Below are 19263 nucleotides of genomic sequence, written 5' to 3' on the forward strand. Positions count from 1 at the left end.
TATTTGCAAATGACATATCAGATAAAGGGCTAGTATCCAAAATCTATAAAGAACTTATCAAACTCAACACCCAAAGAACAAAGAATCCAATCAAGAAATGGGCAGAAGACATGAACAGACATTTTTCCAAAGAAGACATCCAAATGGCCAACAGACACATGAAAAAGAGCTCAATATTGTTCAGCATCAGGGAAATCCAAATCAAAACCTCAATGAGATACCACCTCACACCAGTCAGAATGGCTAAAATTAACAAGTCAGGAAATGACAGATGTTGGCGGGGATGCAGAGAAAGGGGAACCCTCCTACACTGTTGGTGGGAATGCAAGCTGGTGCAGCCACTCTGGAAAACAGTATGGAGGTTCCTCAAAAAGTTGAAAATAGAGCTACCCTATGACCCAGCAATTGCACTACTGGGTATTTACCCCAAAGATACAAAAGTAGGGATCCGAAAGGGTACGTGCACCCCGATGTTTATAGCAGCAATGTCCACAATAGCCAAACTGTGGAAAGAGCCAAGATGTCCATCGACAGATGAATGGATAAAGAAGATGTGGTACATATATACAATGGACTATTATGCAGCCATCAAAAGGAATGAGATCTTGCCATTTGCAACGACGTGGATGGACTGGAGGGTATTATGCTGAGTGAAATAAGTCAGAGAAAGACATGTATCATAGGACCTCACTGATTTGAGGAATTCTTAATCTCAGGAAACAAATGAGAGTTGCTGGAGTGGGGGGTGGGGTGGAAGGGATGGGGTGACTGGGTGATAGACACTGGGGGGTTATGTGCTCTGGTAAGTGCTGTGAATTGTGCAAGACTGTTGAATCTCAGATCTGTACCTATGAAACAAATAATGCAATATATGTTAAAAAAAAAAAAAAAGAAGAAGAAGAAGAAGGTAGCAGAAGGGGAAGAATGAAGGGAGGGAAATCGGAGGGGGAGACGAACCATGAGAGATGATGGACTCTGAAAAACAAACTGAGGGTTCTAGAGGGGAGGGGGGTGGGAGGATGGGTTAGCCTGGTGATGGGTATTGAGGAGGGCACGTTCTGCATGGAGCACTGAGTGTTATGTACAAACAATGAATCATGGAACACTACTTCTAAAACTAATGATGTAATGTATGGGGATTAACATAATAAAAAATAATAATAAAAAATTACAGATAAAAAAAGAAAGGGAATATGCACTAGCAAAAAAAAAAATACTAATTGGTATATGGAATGTATGTTCTCTTTCCAAAAATGTGCTTTGGCATCAATACTGTTTCATTTTTTTCAAGTATGAAGACCAAGAGGACAATGAAGCAAGTGCAGAAGTAGCAACCCCCACAGTAGCTGTAGCAGCCCTGGACATAGCTGGGAAAAGGGTTGGGTGGAAGAGATGCATATGCCCCCAGTGATCCAAGACATCCCCAACTAGGGAAATCTATATGGCAATGGCAGATGGAGAGCCATTCCCTGCTGGGTCCTGAAAGACGCCCCAGCTTCCACTCTCAGCTCCTGCCACAGCCCCCCTTAAGCATCTCAGAATGACTGTGGGTCAAGACAATGGTGGGTGTCATGCAGAAACCATGACTGACACCGGCTTCCCTCTCTCATGAAGTCAATGAATCCCTTTCCTTTGGAAGCAGAGCAAGTGGCTACCCATTGTGCCCCTTGAGCCCACTGCAGTGAAGGTCTTTGGGCTCACTGGTTAGGAGGGCCTGGATAGGGAGAGAGTCTCTAGGGTGTTCAACTGCCAAATCTCCCATTTACTAAGCACCTACTACAGTTCAGAGCATTGTGCCAAGCTTATATGGCCAGCTGGGTAAGAGCAGGAATCAGAGTCAAACTCCATGGGCTCTAACCTTAGCCACTTACTAATCATTGTGATTTGCAAAAAAATACTTAACTTCTCTAGACTTTGGTAGTGATGGTGATGATGGTACCTACCTTCCTTGTGGGGTTGCAAACAGATTCAGTGCATTAGCCATCATTAATACAATGACCCTAACTTCTATTCAATTATGTAAGTAGTAGTATCCACATTTAATGCAGAAAATGGTTCAGAGAAGTTAAGCAAATTGCCCAAAGCTGCCCAGCATCCTAATGACAGAACCTGGATTCCAACTCAGATGGGGCAAACCCCTAATCTGACTGTCCACTGCTCCATTTGAACACAGCACAAAGTTGTGTTCACATCCCAGGGCTCAGCAAGTGTGTGTACCTTCCAAGAATGTCAATGATACACTATGATAAAATAACCTCTCACATTTATAGAGAGTGCTTTATAATTTATAACTATCTTTCACGTTCACATTTGACTCTGAGGGGGAAACCTACTTTTCATTTGTACACATTTTATACAACACAATGAAGCAGAAACTGTTTACAGTGGCCTACAACTTACTGAATACATATATTTACTTACAAATATATAGCATATATATGGTATGTGTGACTGTGCATGCACATGAGGGCAGATAAATTAAAACACTTTTTTTTTTTTAAGGGAAGGTTGTTCTCACTAAAAAAAGGACTTGATCTCAGCACATTAGTCGCCCTCTCCACACTCCTTTTTAGCGTGCACTTCAATGCAAAAGGTATGCAAAGAAAGGCCTGGAGCTAAAGCTGGAATCAATCAGGGGAAAGAGAAACTGCTCTGGAAATGAGAAGACTTTGCATCACCTGGTTGATCTGGGAGGGAGAGAAGATGATGAAAAATCCTTGCCCACTACAAGGACCTTTAAGTCTACAGAAGGATTTCAAGCTGTTTGCTGGTAGCAGAGCAAGGCAATCCCTTGCCTGTGTCCCATCAAGCATCGGGAGAAGAAAGAGCCTTGTGTCCACGCAGCTTTGGGAGAGTGGTGGAGAGAGATCAGTTCCATATTCGGTCCAGTTGGGACAGCCAGGAGAAACAGAGTGATGTTCTAGAACTCAGGGCAGGCAGTGAATGGGCGGGGGAGGGTAACATGGGCATCCCTGGGAATCTAGGGGGCAGGATCGGACCAGGTGCAGGATTTGGAACGGGGAATTCTGGTCAATACTTTATAGCTCTGATAAACTCACCAGCTGGTACATGGGCTGCATATTTATATTTCAAAAAACACTGGGACAGTAGTTACACATGCAGTTTTGCAAGCTGATTTTTTTGAACTTACCAAAGCATGAACACTGACCCATGCCATCAGATATTCTATGAAATACACGGTTGGTAATGCCAGCATAGAATTCACTGTGTGCATGCACAAGAATTTTCCTTAACTGTGCTCCTATTGTTGGGGCATGTAAGTGATTTCCAAGTTCTTGCCCTTATAAATAATGCAGTGACGACCTCCATGCATACAGCTCCTCTTGTGCAGCTCTGATTATTTTGTTAGAAGAAAAAAATTAGCAAATTGTCCTCTAAAGACGCTGTGCCAGTTAACCCACCTGCAGCAACACCTCTAAGAGACCGCTTCATTGCTCCTTGCCAACGCTGATTTTTTACCAATTAAAAATAGATATATTTCGGTCATCTTATAGGTTAACAATGCACTTAATTTGATTATCTGTGACATTGGACATTTTAAATTTGTTCTTCACCATTCATATTTGGTTTGAAAATTACCTGTCAATACTTTTTGGTCTTTTTTTTCTATCAGTATAATGACATTTTTATTGACTTGTTAGAGTTCTTTTATGTAAGAATATTATCCCTATCTTATCGATTCTGTCATATTTTCCCACACCCAGCTTACCCATTTGCTTTTTGAATTTTGTTAATATAGAAGTTTTTCTTCTCCTTTTCTTTTTACATAATAAAATTTGTGAACTGTGACTCAATGGCATATTTGTTTGCTTTCAATGAACTGAAAGGTCCTCGTAATAAAAGAACAATATTTAGTTTCCTCTGGTTCTTGCTTTTTTCTGCTTTTAAGTTCTTAATCAATCCAGAATTTATTTAGCATATCATAATATATATGCAATGCATTCTATTTTTCCAAATTACTAACCAATTACAAATAAGACTGTTAAGCAATTCTCCATTCATATAAATGTTAACAGCTAGTTTCACTACGTACTGGATTATTTTCTGGGCTTCAATGATTATAGCTATGACACATGTTGCTATTTCACAGTGAAGTGACCCCCACACCACTTTTTTAAAGCGCTCTATTATCTTCTCCTCTATATTATTTTCAGATCAATTTTGAAATCACTTTGTCAAATTCCAAAAAGAATCCAGGTTTTGACTGCAATTGAATTAAACCCATAAACTAACTCGGGGAGAACTGACACCCCCACAATATTAAATGTGCTAATCCAACTACATGATGTATCTCTCCATTTATTCAGGTCTTGCTTTATTATCCTCAGTAAAGTTTTACAGATGTGTGTGTTTTCATACATAGTTTCTACAGATTTCTAGGTTTACTCCTAAGTATTTATAATTGCATTTGAGAACAGGATACAGGTTATTACTGGCATATCGCTATTGATTTTTGTTTATTTGCTTTGTGTCTGACCATACTACCAAATCTCTTGGTAATCCTAACTTTTTTTTGTTGTTTAGTTTATTTTCTAGGCTTTGATGCTGTAAGAATATTTGCTCCTAGGGAAAAAGAAAAAAAAGTGCCTTTCCATTCCTAGCTTATTGAGAATTCTGATCAGTAATGAAGGCTGATTTTTTTTTCAAATCACTTATCAGCCTCTCTGGAGATCAGATGGTTTTTATCCTTTGACCTACTGGTATGAGGCATTATACCAATAGCTGTTCCAGTATTCAATATTTTTCATCAGTGCCTTTCTGGAATAAACCCAACTTGGTCACAGCGCCTTATGCTTTCATAATGATGCTGGATTCTGAGGGTCATTTTATTTTATTTTTTTTTAAGATTTTATTTATTTATTTGACAGAGAGAGACATAGCGAGAGAGGCAACACAAACAGGGGGAGTGAGAGAGGGAGAAGCAGGCTTCCCGCGGAACAGGGAGCCCGATGCGGGGCTCAATCCCAGGACCCTGGGATCATGACCTGAGCCGAAGGCAGATGCTTAACGACTGAGCCACCCAGGCTCTGGGGGTCATTTTAGAAAGAGCTCGAGCTTTGTAGCTATGTAGTTCAATGCTTGGTTCCCAGCTAGGCCACCTAGTCAGGTATATGGCTTTGGGTAAGTCACTTACCTTCCAGACAGTGAGTGGAGGAAATTATACCCACCGCCACCCCCCTTCCCCCATTAAGTTGCTGCAAGAATTCCAAGTAAAGTCTTCAAAACAAGCTCAATGCTATGAGCCTTGCATACTACAGAAACTCAAAACTGGGTAACTGTGGTTCTCATTACTATAATCATCCAACTTCTTTGTGTTGTTGGCTCAAGATTTTCACAGGTAGAGGAATGACTACCTCCAATTTTAAAGTATTTGGGAGCTATTTTTTTAATCCAGCAAGTTTGATAAACAACTTTTATTATCATTAATACTACCTCTCCATGGCTCACTTTTTCTTCTAATCTCGGAAAGTATTACTGAGTATTACCAGGGTATGTTTTTGGGGAGTATTTACCAGGGTATGTTTGTTGACTTATTGTACTTTACCCTCCAGGCCCTAGTTCTCTAAGGATCATGGGGGAGCAGAAAAATCTAAAAGTAACAGGATGTTTAATAGGGTTTTTCTTGTTACTTGGGAATTTTACCCAAGGCTACAAAACCAAGAAGATTAAGGAGTAAGTACTACCACACCCTCCAGAGAACAGCTGAGGCACTTCCAGATGTCCTTTTTGAGACCATCCGAGGCACCCAACTGGACCCTCCCTCTCCACTCCAACACCACACTCGGCCCACACAACAAGGAGGCCACACAGACTGGGAGAAGAGACTCCTGGAGGTTGTGAATAGGGGTAAGGGAAGAAGGCTTTAGCTTTTCTCCTCATCTTCCCTAAACCAAGGGAGGGGCTCCAAGGTAGCCAGCCACCTGTAGACATCATGTGTGCAGAGGGAGGGAGGGGAGAGGGTCTGCAAGGAGAGGGACATCTCATGCCCCAGCAGATGCCTGCTCGCGTGCAGATACCCTTTGGCTCATGCGGCAACTCCTGAACCAAGTATGGTGAGAGCAGACTTTCTCTCTCTTCATCCCCTCATCTCTCCTCCATGGTCCTATGTTCCAGGGGAGGAAGGAGGCACAGAAGCAACAGAGGAAGCAGAGGAGGAAAGGAAACGTGGAAGAATGAGGACTGCTTCTCCAAATCATTGTGCACAAGTGGTTGTCAAAATCCATCTTCTGTGGGCGCCTCCAGTCTGAGCTCACCGGCACAACTCAGGCAGCAATGTCCCTTTGAGCCTGGTGTGCCATGCATGGAAGACTTTCTTTCCCTAGTTTGTCATGGTGTTGGAAATTTCTCCATTGGTCTTCAGATTTTGCTTTGATTCTGGGTGGGATGGTGATCTGACTACTACTGGTTGATCCTGCTGTGCTTCCCTAAGACTCACGGGTAATCACACCAGGATTATGGCAGAGCAGAGATGGGAGTTCGATGTCTGGGCTCATACTATCATCCTGCTCAGAAAGAAGCTCCATTTGCTTCTAATTCAGAGCCCTAAGAGTTAGGCCAGGTAATACTACCCCTATGGAAGCTGATGCTTATAGAAACTTAAGAAAAACAAAAAAGCAAAAAGGCCAGTTACATGGCTTTGTTCTATTTTCTAGACCCTCAGTTCCTCCTTCTCTCTTTCTATCCTTCCACTCCACCCTAGAACTGCAGGCTAGACTGAAAACAGAGAGCCTGCCTGAGGATGCTCATTGAAGAGAGTGGAGACTAACTCACCTCCATGCCTGTTTGCAAGTTCTCATGTTCACAAGCCTTGGCCTCCCAGAAAAGAGATGGGTCTGGATAACATGCTTCTCTCTAACTTGGGACTAAGACCAAACTGGAAAAAGCACAACTCCTATCTACACCCCCGACCCCATTAGCAGGTACCATTACACCCACCTCTGTGCCCTGCAAGCATGCATCAAGGACTCCAGCGCACCTGCAAAGCCTTTCCTTTCACATCTTCCCTGCAGCTCTGAGCTGCTGTACTCACCCACCACTTTCTGAGAAAGGAAAGACAAGAGCACTAGAGAAGTCCTTTATGACAGGGTCCATCATGCCAGAATGAAAGCAATCGGTTTAGATCCTGACGCCCTCCTTCCTAGGCCTGAAGACTTTTTTTTTTTCCCCAAATAATGTTCATTAAGGGGCTTCTATGTTTTGGGTTCTCTACTAGGCTTCTAACTTATATCACTGAGGCTTCACAAGAAAACACTGTGTTGTAATCTCCTGTAAATGAAGAAAAGCAGCAGAACCACGGGAAGGTGCACAGTCATCCAGACAGCAAGTACCAGCTGGAAATAAAAACCAGATTCTTCTTGGCTCTAAAGCCCCAATTCTTCTCACTCAATTCTAATGACTGCTCTCACTTCATTGAGCTCAGCAATTTGAATTCCTCCTTATTCCCTTAGAGAAGAGAGACAGACACATATCACTTCAAGTAGGAATCCATAAATATGTAAATAAAATATAATGTGCAATCAAACCTCAGGTGGAGGGAAAGAAGAAGAGAGCTCTCCAAATCAGCAGTGTGTGTCACATTTCGGGCTGTACAAAGTCACTTTCCATTTGGAAAACCTGAACAATGTGAGCCCACAATGAAGTGGGTGCCCAGGCAAGGGGGCCTTTGATTTACAGGGAGTAAGCAATCACGGTTGGGGGAGGGGGTGTTACGATCACTAGTTTGCCAGATTGTTGATTTGTGGCTCCACAACTGTGAAGTGACGGTTATTGTCGAGTGTCTGGCTCAAGCAGGGCTTCTAAGGATGAAGGGAATAGATTTCCAGAGTGTAAGAGAGATAACTTTGGGTTGCTAAGGACCTGTTCCTGAGATAAGGAGGAGTATGTCTCCTGAGAGTAAAACCAGATCCACATATAAGTGGGTGTTGAAGGGAGCCAGATTCAGGTGACAATGAGGGAGAATTTCTTCTGTCTGATTCTGCATGAGAGTTTTAAGGCATCAACAAGCAGGTGCTCGGGCCATTAAAAGTGTTACCTGGAGAGAAGATAAATTGGACCAAGGGTGTGTCTGCATCTCTCCTCATCTCACTGGTCTTCCCCAATTGCTGGCTCTCGCCCCCATTCTCAATGCCACTGACCTTGGTTCTCCTTGTGAAATCCAGATATCGATGCTAGCAGCCTCTGCTCTTTTGAACCTAAAGGACACTCCGCTCCTATACAGGACCCCATCCAGAGTTTTGTGATAACCAGCTAGTATTAGGTACAGAGTAATGGTAACCCCCAGGATCCACAAAGTTAAATGGTCTGCTATGGGTGATACTGAGCTTTCCATTAGAGATAGCACTCAAGGTGAGGCTGGATCGGCAACAGACAGCCCTCCTAGGACCCAAGTCCTATCCCTGGATGTCTGCTGTTGGAGATGTGCCACAGAAAACCATCCACTGTTCTAGACAAGAAAACCTTTGAGAGTCCAGACTAGGATCATCAGGTTCTGAAGTGGGATCTCCCATGAGATGATGAAGAACAAAAGAATATGGCCCATCCCTTCACCTGCCAGTCAGTCCAGACAAATGGACATGTAAGACTTCCTGTTTTAACAATTCATAATCACAAACGACAGATGTTGGCAGGGATGTGGAGAAAGGGGAACCCTCCTACACTGTTGGTGGGAATGCAAGGTGGTGCAGCCACTCTGGAAAACTGTATGGAGGTTCCTCAAAAAGTTGAAAATAGAGCTACCATACGATCCAGCAATTGCACTACTGGGTATTTACCCCAAAGATACAAATGTAGGGATCCGAAGGGGTACGTGCACCCCCATGTTTATAACAGCAATGTCCACAATAGCCAAACTATGGAAAGAGCCAAGATGTCCATCGACAGATGAATGGATAAAAAAGATGTGCTATATATATACAATGGACTATTATGCAGCCACCAAAAGGAATGAGATCTTGCCATTTGCAACGACGTGGATGGAACTGGAGGGTGTTAGCTGAGCGAAATCAGTCAATCAGACAAAGACATGTATCATATGACCTCACTGATTTGAGGAATTCTTAATCTCAGGAAACAAACTGAGGGTTGCTGGAGTGGTGGGGGGTGGGAGGGATGCGGAGGCTGGGTGATACACACTGGGGAGTGTATGTGCTATGGTGAGCACTGTGAATTGTGCAAGACTGTTGAATCACAGACCTGTACCTCTGAAACAAATAATACATTATATGTTAAAAAAAAAAAAAAAAGAAGAAGAAGAAGAAGATAGCAGGAGGGGAAGAATGAAGGGGGAGACGAACCATGAGAGACTATGGACCCTGAGAAACAAACTGAGGGTTTTAGTGGGGGGATGGGTGAGCCCAGTGATGGGTATTAAGGAGGGCACGTTCTGCATGGAGCACTGGGTGTTATATACAAACAATGAATCATGGAACACTACATCAAAAACTAATGATGTAATGTATGGTGATTAACATAGCATAATAAAAACTAATGATGTAATGTATGGTGAGTAACATAACATAATAATAAAAAAATAAATAAAAATAATAATAAAATAAAATAAAATCCTGTGCAATCCCATAGGATGCAATGAGAAGAAAAAAAATTCATAATCGCAACATCCTGAACAGTAGCAGCAAACAATAATGGGTTAGCCTGGTGATGGGTATTAAAGAGGGCACGTACTGCGTGGAGCACTGGGTGTTATATGCGAACAATGAATCATGAATCACTACATCAAAAACGAATGATGTAATGCATGGTGATTAACATAACATAATAAAAAAATAAATCTAATTAAAAAAATAATTTGTTTTATTACAGGCATCTGAAGAGTATTTTGAGCTTTTCAAAGCACTTTGATGTACATATCACATATGCAGCACATGCCTGTATCTCAGGAAGGATGGCAAATGATTAAACTGAGCAAAAGAACAAAATGAACAAAATGATAAATGAAAAAAAAAAAAAACGAATGAATGGGGCATCTCCAGGGAATAGCATGACGAAAGAAAATGAGACTGCATCCACTGGTACTAAGAAGTCCCTTCGATTCTACAATGCAGGTTCCATCAGGTGGTTCTCAGGGAAGATGAAGAGGTAGCCTGCTGGTCTCTCCTAGGCTCCATGTTTCCGATGCCATCACTTGCTGGGCATTTTTACCCCCAAAATAACATCTTCAAACCTGAACACACTCCCGTGCCCTGAACCCAGCTATTGTTTTCCATCCCAGAAAGCAGTTCCACCACTCATCTCTCAGCCATCCAAACCAAAAGCCTAGGAGTATCGTCTTTGGCCCTCTTCTCTCACCCCCACATGCCCTATCTGATAGTCTGTCCAAATTCTGGCTTAACTGGCTAAAAGTCTCGTTCTGAACTCCACAGACTATTGGGCTAGGATGCTGCTGTGTCGACAAACTCTTGACCATCTCCACTCTTAAAGGTGAAACCCCACTCCTGATGCACCAAGGACATACCTAGCCAGTGGCCTGTCAGACCTAGAAGAACCAGAATACATCCCCATCTGCCCTTGCTGAACTGGCCCCCTGGTATCTTCCTGAGCTATACCTGGGCACTTGTAGCCTGAGCTCCTGCTTTAAGCCTCTGCCACCAGGGCCCCGCACAGAGTCTGGCCCAGGGAAGGGGCTCCAGAGATGTTTGATGGGAAGGCCTACGGCTGCAGTGGACTAGACCATGAGGCTGGTCTCAATAATTGCCAGGCTCCCTACTACCCAAGCCCATGCTCCAGAGGATGCATGGAGAGTAGACTCCATCAAACCATGTGATGGGGAGCTCCCTGGGCCAAAAGACTTAGTGCTAAACACTGAATTGATCTGTGACCTTGGTCTGATGATTCTGAGCCTTAGACTTCCTCCCGTCTACCTCTCGGAGCTGCCTTAAGGATCAACATAATGGGCACACCCCCAAAGTGGCATGCTGGTGTGGCGCGGTATACCAGTGGTTCTTCAATGTGGGTGTGCCTCAGCATCACTCAGAGGGCTCCTTCAAGGACAGAATTCTGGGCTCCACCCCCCAGAATTTCTGAATCATTCGGTCAGGGCATGGGGTCTAAGAATTTGCATTTCTAATGCGTCCCCCAGGGATGCTGATGCTGCTGGTCCAGGGACTACGTTTTGAGAACCAGTGCTCCAGACCACTTTAAGAGCACTGCTTTTCCACAGCAACCTGGTCTTTCTCCAGGAAGCATGCTATTTTAATATTCGGCTTTATGTTTATGTTTTACCCTTTTTGCTGTTTTGCTGGAATCTTAACGGAGTCTGTAAATTCCTCTGGGCAGAAATTACACCTTCCACATTCCACATTCTCTCATATTCTGTTTTGCAAAATAATGAGTACATTTCCAGTGTGATTGATAATAGAAAAAGGAATGGGGGGGGTACTCAGAGAGTACCAACCCCAATAAACAGCATCCACAAATGGATACCAGCCCTGAAATCCACTTAAAAATTAATTATGAGGCAAAGAACATTTTACCATCAGTGGCAATGTGGGAGAGAAGATTATGTTCTTGATGACATATTTTGTAAAATGTGGGTTATTTAAGATTTTAGCTGTAACTTACTTAAACACCAACATTTTTTGAAATATAAAACCACAAACAGCATTTCAACTCATAATTTTTATAGTGATAGTCAGACAATTGTGTTTTCCACATGTAAAATCCATTACACAGTCGTGGCAACAGTTTGCAATAGATTGTAAATTTTTATTGAGATGATCATCTTGCGATTGAATTTCAAAAATGTATTATATGATCATCAGCAAATAAGTCCATGGGGGCTGCTAAAGTACTTTGAGTATCATTTATAAAGATCAAAAACCCTGGAAACTCTTAGATTTACCCCGTGGAAAGAGAAAAGTCTCATCGGCAGGATCAAATCAATTACTTTTATGGATGAATATTGAATTGCAAAGCTGAGATAAGGTATTACCTTGTTTAATAACATAATCTTATGTCCTAAAATAGGTTTCATAATCGGGTTTCAATAAGGAATTTTACAAAAGGCCCGCTTTTGAAAATAATCAAGAAAATGGCATTTCCATTTATCACAGTGGTTCGATGACGTTCAAAAGAATATTCCCAAGCAATGGACATCCTCACTAACCTTGGGTTCCATACTGTCGAGATGCACTATTGAGGTACTTAAGAATGATTACCGTCAATTCTGCTATAGCTCTTGTTTTGACAACGCGAATGTTGTTCCAACGTGATTGACATATTAGGGGACAATTTGAGCATAACACGAATGTCACACTTGCTATGTGTGATTCTGTGTGGAAAACACTACTGAAGCAGAAAACTCCACCCAGCTCAACGGAGCCACACAGGAATACACAGACCGTACCCACCTCAAACATCCACTTGCTACGTCCATTGGCTGGACGTGCTAAGAGCCACATCCATCCACAGCGGGTGTCACGACTTTCCACCATGTTCAGAAAGCACTCTTCACCACCACTGTTGCCCACAGGTTGCAACCTTTCTGACACACACTTCCAAAGCAAATTTCAGGTCCCTTCAAGGAAACACCTCATATACACTGCAGTATATATGCATATCCTACACCATTAACATGCGGGACACTGTGCCATCACTTTTACTTACTTCCCTCTCTTTTTAAATGTGTCACTGATGAAGTAGTACTTCAGTACTTTTTCCCGTTACTCTGATGGTTTTTACTGTATAACTTTCCATATTGCAGTGATTTTTAGGGACACATAGTATAGTAGAGCTAACTGTATTTATATGCTATGCTTTCTTGTTCTATGAGGTCACTGTGCTGATGGGTCCTTTTCTCCCCACCCAGAAGCCATCAGTGACTCTTTTCCCAGTGGAAGCCAATGGCCCATGCTGCCACGTCCCTTGCCCACCAGTGGAAGCTCTGTATTCCATGCTGATGGTGCACACCCCTCTGTTTGCACTGTGGTGTGACCGATCATCAATGGCATTAGGGTCAGAAAAACCTGAATGCAAATTCTGACTGTGCCAGTGGTCAATTCTACCCCTTTGTACAAAAAGTCTTAAAATATTGGGTCTCTATTTCTTCATGTATATATGAGATAAAGTACTTACATCAAATGGTTAGAGGAGAAAAATGAGAACATATATATAATGGGATATAAAGGAAAACAAAACAAGACAAAGCAAAACACTGAGTTCTTTTAACTTCTTGAGTTCCATTCAGAGCTGGAACATATCAGGGATACAGTCAGAGATACAATCCTAGCCAATGCTCCTCCAGAAGCCTGGAGTCCCCAGAAATATTTATGCAGTTGGATCAAAAGAATCTTCTTAGACACAGTCCCAGACACCAAACTCTTAAGTGGCATCCAAAAACCTCAGAGAAAGTGCTGGAGTCACTAGCCCCCAGAGTGCACTGAGCCAGGAGCTTGCAGAGATACAGAATCCAGACAACCCCTGGAGGGACAGTCCTAGTCCAGACTCTCAGGTTGGAACTAGGAGGCTCCGAGGGATACAGAGCCAGAAAGTTCTTAGAGATTAAAGCAGTTCCAGAATCCACTGAAAGACACTTTCAGAGCCAGGAGGTACTCAAGATATGGTTGGCACCAGGAACCCTTCAGAGACAGAAGGAGAAACCCTCAGGGAAACTATGAAAACCAAGGGCTCATTAGGGTCATAGGTCCAGCCATGGATCCTCACAGACAAAGTTAAAATCACAAACACCTTAGATATATAACAAGAATCAGAAGGACTCAGGGATATAGTTCAAACAAGGCCTTTAACAAGGCACACAGGGCCAGGAGCCCTCAGGGACCTAAGACCAAGAAACCTCAGGGACACTTTTAGTACTAGGAAGCCTCAGACATACGGAGACACCAGAAGTCCTTGCAGAGACAGAACCAATGTCCCACTGGAAACACTTCAGGACCAGGAATGTCTCCCTGACATAGCTGGAGTCAGGTGGCTTTACAAACCACAGTCAAAGCTAGGCCATCTCCAGAGTTACTGCCAGACCCTGAAAGTCCTCTAAGGCAAGATCAAAACCCTATTGCTCTCTACAACAGGACGCACACTCCCATCAGAGAAGTTTCGGGATGATTGTCACTGATGCCAGGAGGAGGATCAACTGCCCAACCTCTCAAAATGGAGCTATAAACGAAGTTCTTACCTGCACATTTGGTTCTGGTGGTGAGGGGAGGCCCTGGTGGTCCCGTGCCTCCCTCCCCTGGTCGTGTGAGCAGCACCCGGATCTCATACTCCACGTCAGGGTCCAGATGCCACAGCTTATAGTTGGGAGAGTCAACTATGTGGGTCTCGGCCCAAGTGCCCGTGGTGGTGCGATATTCCACCTCCTTCAGGATGATGGGGCCATCGCCGATGATAGAATTGGCATTTGGCTTGATCCACAGGTATGTGGCCCCTACGGCCAGCAGCTCTGGGGGGGCGATGGGTGTGGGAGGCTCTGGAAGACAAGGAATCAGCAAAGGATGTCAGACCCAAGCGGTTTAGAGAGAAGAATCGAAGCATGTAAAGACGAGGACAGAATTCCAGAGAGAGCTATATAGAGTCGCTCAGATCCCTTTCTTAACTCCATTCACGTCCTACTCAAATTGCCATGATTTTGTATGTGAATACCTGAGTCAGTATTCCTTCTCCCACACTACCATATCTCCTTCATTTAAAGGAAATGAACGATGGATCGTGGACCACCACATCAAAAACCAATGATGTATTGTATGGTGACTAACATAACACAGTAAAATTTTAAAAAATAAATAAAGGAAATGAAGAAAGAAGGCAACAGTGGGTAAATGGATTTTCTAGAACACAGCAAAGATGCCTAGATTAATATTCTGTTTTCTATCCTCAAATAAGAACATGCTTTACTAAAGTGGAGTTTGGTTCAAAGCCCAGGGGAGTCTGAGATTTACAAACATTTCTTTCATAGCAACACAGAGGTTGTCAGTGGAAGTTCTCCCCAAATAGTGCTAGGAGCCTAAGAAGCAAAAGGATGATGGCACGGCAAAAATTCAGCTTACTCCTCAACTCCAGTGGGTTCCCTCCATCAGGGCGAGTGTCACTGGCACAGTGGCCCCTGTGGGAATCAAGGGTCAAGGGAAAAGTCATGAAGAGTTATCCTGCATCCGCTATGAGTTGCCCCTCTCCCATTAAGTTCTACTTCTTCAGCTAAATAAATGAGAATTTCAACAGGCCCTCACAGTGGGTCTTACTGGCAATTCTTAGCCCTCTGGCAAAGCTGCAGAAATTAACATTAACTTTGTATTCCTTATTTACCAAGAAATCTCATATGCATTACTTTGTGCAAATCTTCCACCTCCATTTTGATGGATAAAAACAAAGAACCCAAGCAATGGGGTCACCTAACGGAGATCATGAAGCTTACAGGTAAGGCAGGATGGAACCCACATCTCTATGCCTTCCCTTACCAGCTATTCCCTTGGAAAGCTGTTTGCCTCTAGATGTCCATTTTCTAAAAATCAAAGTGTATGTATTTGCTATTTTTGTCTGTAGCAGAAAATAGCAGTGGAACAATAAAGAAAATGAGAACAAAAAGAAAATAAGTCCCCTTCCCTATGACCCAATATAATAGGCATTTTTATTTCTCCATGTTCCAATTTGTATTCATATATTTAAGCCTTTTTCATACAGCTACAGCAACACATAGACCCAATGTTTTTCTTCCCTCACTTACTACATTCTAAAGACTGTTGACAGATAGCTACAGAACCATCTATCAGGTAACCCCACTAACTAATCTCAAATGGCTGGGCACATGAGTTCCAAGTTTTGCTATGGTAAATAATGCTGCAGTGAACAGCTCTGTGCCAATGACTCCAGTTTTCCTTGTCTTATGGTTTTTTTTTTGGAACCAACTGCCAGAAATGGGATCTGTCAATGGATATGAACAAGTTAGTGACTCTTGGGGTAGAATTAGGAAGTGGAGGGTGAGAGGAAGCATCTGGGGGTGGAGTACAACATAGATATGTTCGAGAACTTTTGGAGGGCCTCTGGGCTATTCAGGTGAGTGAGGCAGGTACAGGTTTCAGTCTGAAACTCAGGTGAGAGCTTCAGGATAGATTAGACTCCTTCCATGTTTGCTCTTTAACTAATTACCTAGCCACAAAGATTCTCCAGAGACAGAATAATTGCTATGAAACAGAGGTGGACAATATTTTCTCAGTGTGACTTGAAGCAAATCTTAAGGGACAACTTCAGATTGCCTCTATTATAGCCTGCCATTTGGTCAGAGAAGGAAATTAAGCAGATTAGTCAGGCTAGATGCTTTTCTTTACAAAGCCATGAAGGTTATTACTCAAGGCCTTGTTATCTCAAAGGTGTTTGCAAATTGATTTTTGGATAATTTGTTCCAGGTAGAGAAGTTAAGTTGGCAGGCAGATAATTTCTGGGCTCATCCTTTGTGCATTTTATTTTTTTTTAAAGATTTTATTTATTTATTTGAGACAGAGAGAATGAGAGAAAGAGAGAGCACATGAGAGGGGGGAGGGTCAGAGGACGAAGCAGACTCCCTGCCGAGCAGGGAGCCCAATGTGGGACTCGATCCAGGGACTCCAGGATCATGACCTGAGCTGAAGACAGTCGCTTAACCAACTGAGCCACCCAGGCGCCCCCCTTTGTGCATTTTAAATATACAGACCCTCGTATCACTATTGTCAACTCTCCTCCAGAGTTCCCGTCAGTTTCCAGGGAGGCCCCCAGGGTGGTATATGGTAGCTCTGTGACGACTCTGCCCAACTCCTTAATGTAATTATTCACAGGCTGGCCCTGGACAGAATTAAGTGCAGCAGACTTCAATACTTTGGGGCTTGAGCAAGTGGCCACATTAAGCTCTCTCCCATTGACTTTACACCACGATTTTTGCTCTATTTCAGGCATTAGCAGTAAATTGCTGACCACCAGAAAGAAAATAAAGTATCACTCTTTCCAAATGTTCGGTCTCCTTTCACGAATTTCCGATGGTAGGTACAATACAGTAACAAACGTTCCCTCGAGTAAATAAATGTCTCCATCTCAAATGACTTAGTAGTTGACATGTCCCTGTGCAGACTAGCCAATGAGGTTCTCTCTCCCTCTGTCCCCTCAAGAATATATCATGAAGTACATCAAAGCGCTTCAGCTACTTGGTTCTAAGCAGCCATCAGATTATTGTTTTGTTTTCTCTTTTGTTAGTAACCACTGATTTATAATTGGTATTCTTTTAGAAGTCACACGGCCGAGTGATTCAGAGAGAAAAGTAGGGATGAGACACATTATTATATTTATATATTTATACTATTATATATATTTATTATATATAATGTTTATATATTATTATATTTATATATTATATATATATATTTTTTTTTTTTTGGTAAGCACCTCCCTTTTTTAAGTGAAAAGAAAGACCATGTTTGTCAGTTCTCCTCTTTGACATGACCTGTTCAACCAGACAGTGCAAGAAATCGAGGAGGCCATCTAATCCAACAGCCAGAGTCTTCAGGAAGGAAACCAAGACTGGGGAGGGCTCATGGCCTGTTAAGTAGAAGAAGGTGGGGGTGGGGCATCAGAACTCAGGGCCAAGCAGCATTCTTGCTCCTTCCTTCTTCTTCTTGTACATCAGATGTTTAAGTAATTAGCCAGAAAGGTCACTAAGGGGTGTCTTTCCTAGTAGTTTTTAACTTTTGAGGATGCATAGGCCCTTGCAAAGATCTGATGAGAAATCCCAGCCTCTCTTCCCAGGAAAACGCACATAAGTCTATTACTGAGAGTTACGCCCACCATTTCAGGCATTCACGAACCCTTCTGAAGCCTATGCATGAACCCTTGAAGAGACTATGTTGAGAATAAAGGAAAAACACAGAGATCCTGTTGACAGACCACATGCCCATAATAGTCTACAATTCTTTGGGACCCCGAAACCATCCTTTGTTGCAGTCCATGGCAGGGGCTAGAAGTTGGGAGTACAATCATGTAAGGAAATGGAACTTGATGTTAGGTTCACAGATCTAGTGCTTGCAGGCTCCCAGGGTCCCAAATATCTGGGTGAAAATAAACATGCAAAGATTTCCATAGGACAATGCAAAGTAAATGTGTAGGTCCTCATGGCCATAACCCACCCAACACATTCATAAATTTCACATTTGGGCTAAAATATTTAATGGTTAAACATATGACCCTACTGGCAAAAATGAACTATTGGGACTTCATCAAGATAAAAAGCTTTTGCACAGCAAAAGAAACAGTCAACAAAACCAAAAGACAACTGACAGAATGGGAGAAGATATTTACAAATGACATATCACATAAAGGGCTAGTATCCAAAATCCATAAAGAACTTTTTAAACTCAACACCCAAAGAACAAAAAATCCAATCAAGAAATGGGCAGAAGACATGAACATTTTTCCAAAGAAGACATCCAAATGGCCAACAGACACATGAAAAAGTGCTCAACATCGCTCATCCAAATCAAAACCTCAATGAGATACCGCCTCACACCAGTCAGAATGGCTAAAATTAACAAGTCAGGAAATGACAGATGTTGGCGGGGATGCGGAGAAAGGGGAACCCTCCTACACTGTTGGTGGGAATGCAAGCTGGTGCAGCCACTCTGGAAAACAGTATAGAGGTTCCTCAAAAAGTTAAAAATAGAGCTACCCTACGACCCAGCAATTGCACTACTGGGTATTTACCCCAAACATACAAATGTAGGGATCTGAAGGGGTATGTGCACCCCGACGTTTACAGCAGCAATGTCCACAATAGCCAAACTATGGAAAGAGCCAAGATGTCCATCGACAGATGAATGGATAAAGAAGATGTGGTATATATATACAATGGAATATTATGCAGCCATCAAAAGGAATGAGATCTTGCCGTTTGCAATGACGTGGATGAAACTGGAGGGTATTATGCTGAGCAAAATCAGTCAATCAGAGAAAGACATGTATCATATGACCTCACTGATATGAGGAATTCTTAATCTCAGGAAATAAACTGAGGGTTGCTGGAGTGGTGGGGGGTGGGAAGGATGAGGTGGCTGAGTGATAGATATTGGGGAGAGTATGTGCTGTGGTGAGCGCTATGAATTGTGTAAGACTGTTGAATCACAGATCTGTACCTCTGAAACAAATAATACACTATATGTTAAAAAGAAGAAGAAGAAGAAGAAGAAGAAGAAGAAGAGGAGGAGGAGGAAGAAAGAAGAAGAAGAAGAAGAAGAAGAAGAAGAAGAAGAAGAAGAAGAA

At 42.6% G+C, this 19263-nt stretch overlaps 1 protein-coding gene across 1 annotated transcript in view; it reads right to left on the reverse strand.

Annotated features, from left to right (window-relative positions):
• The window catches only part of PTPRT (protein tyrosine phosphatase receptor type T), a 753869-nt gene that overhangs the window by 623735 nt on the left and 110871 nt on the right, over nt 1-19263 (reverse strand). The window contains exon 5 of the mRNA XM_035006339.1: nt 14168-14461. Coding sequence (XP_034862230.1) covers nt 14168-14461 — 294 coding nt within the window. The remainder of the gene's footprint in view (nt 1-14167; nt 14462-19263) is intronic.

The sequence above is a fragment of the Mirounga leonina genome, unplaced genomic scaffold (genome assembly GCF_011800145.1).
Source record: "Mirounga leonina isolate KUSES-001 unplaced genomic scaffold, KU_Mleo_1.0 Mir_150, whole genome shotgun sequence".
Taxonomy (NCBI): domain Eukaryota; kingdom Metazoa; phylum Chordata; class Mammalia; order Carnivora; family Phocidae; genus Mirounga; species Mirounga leonina.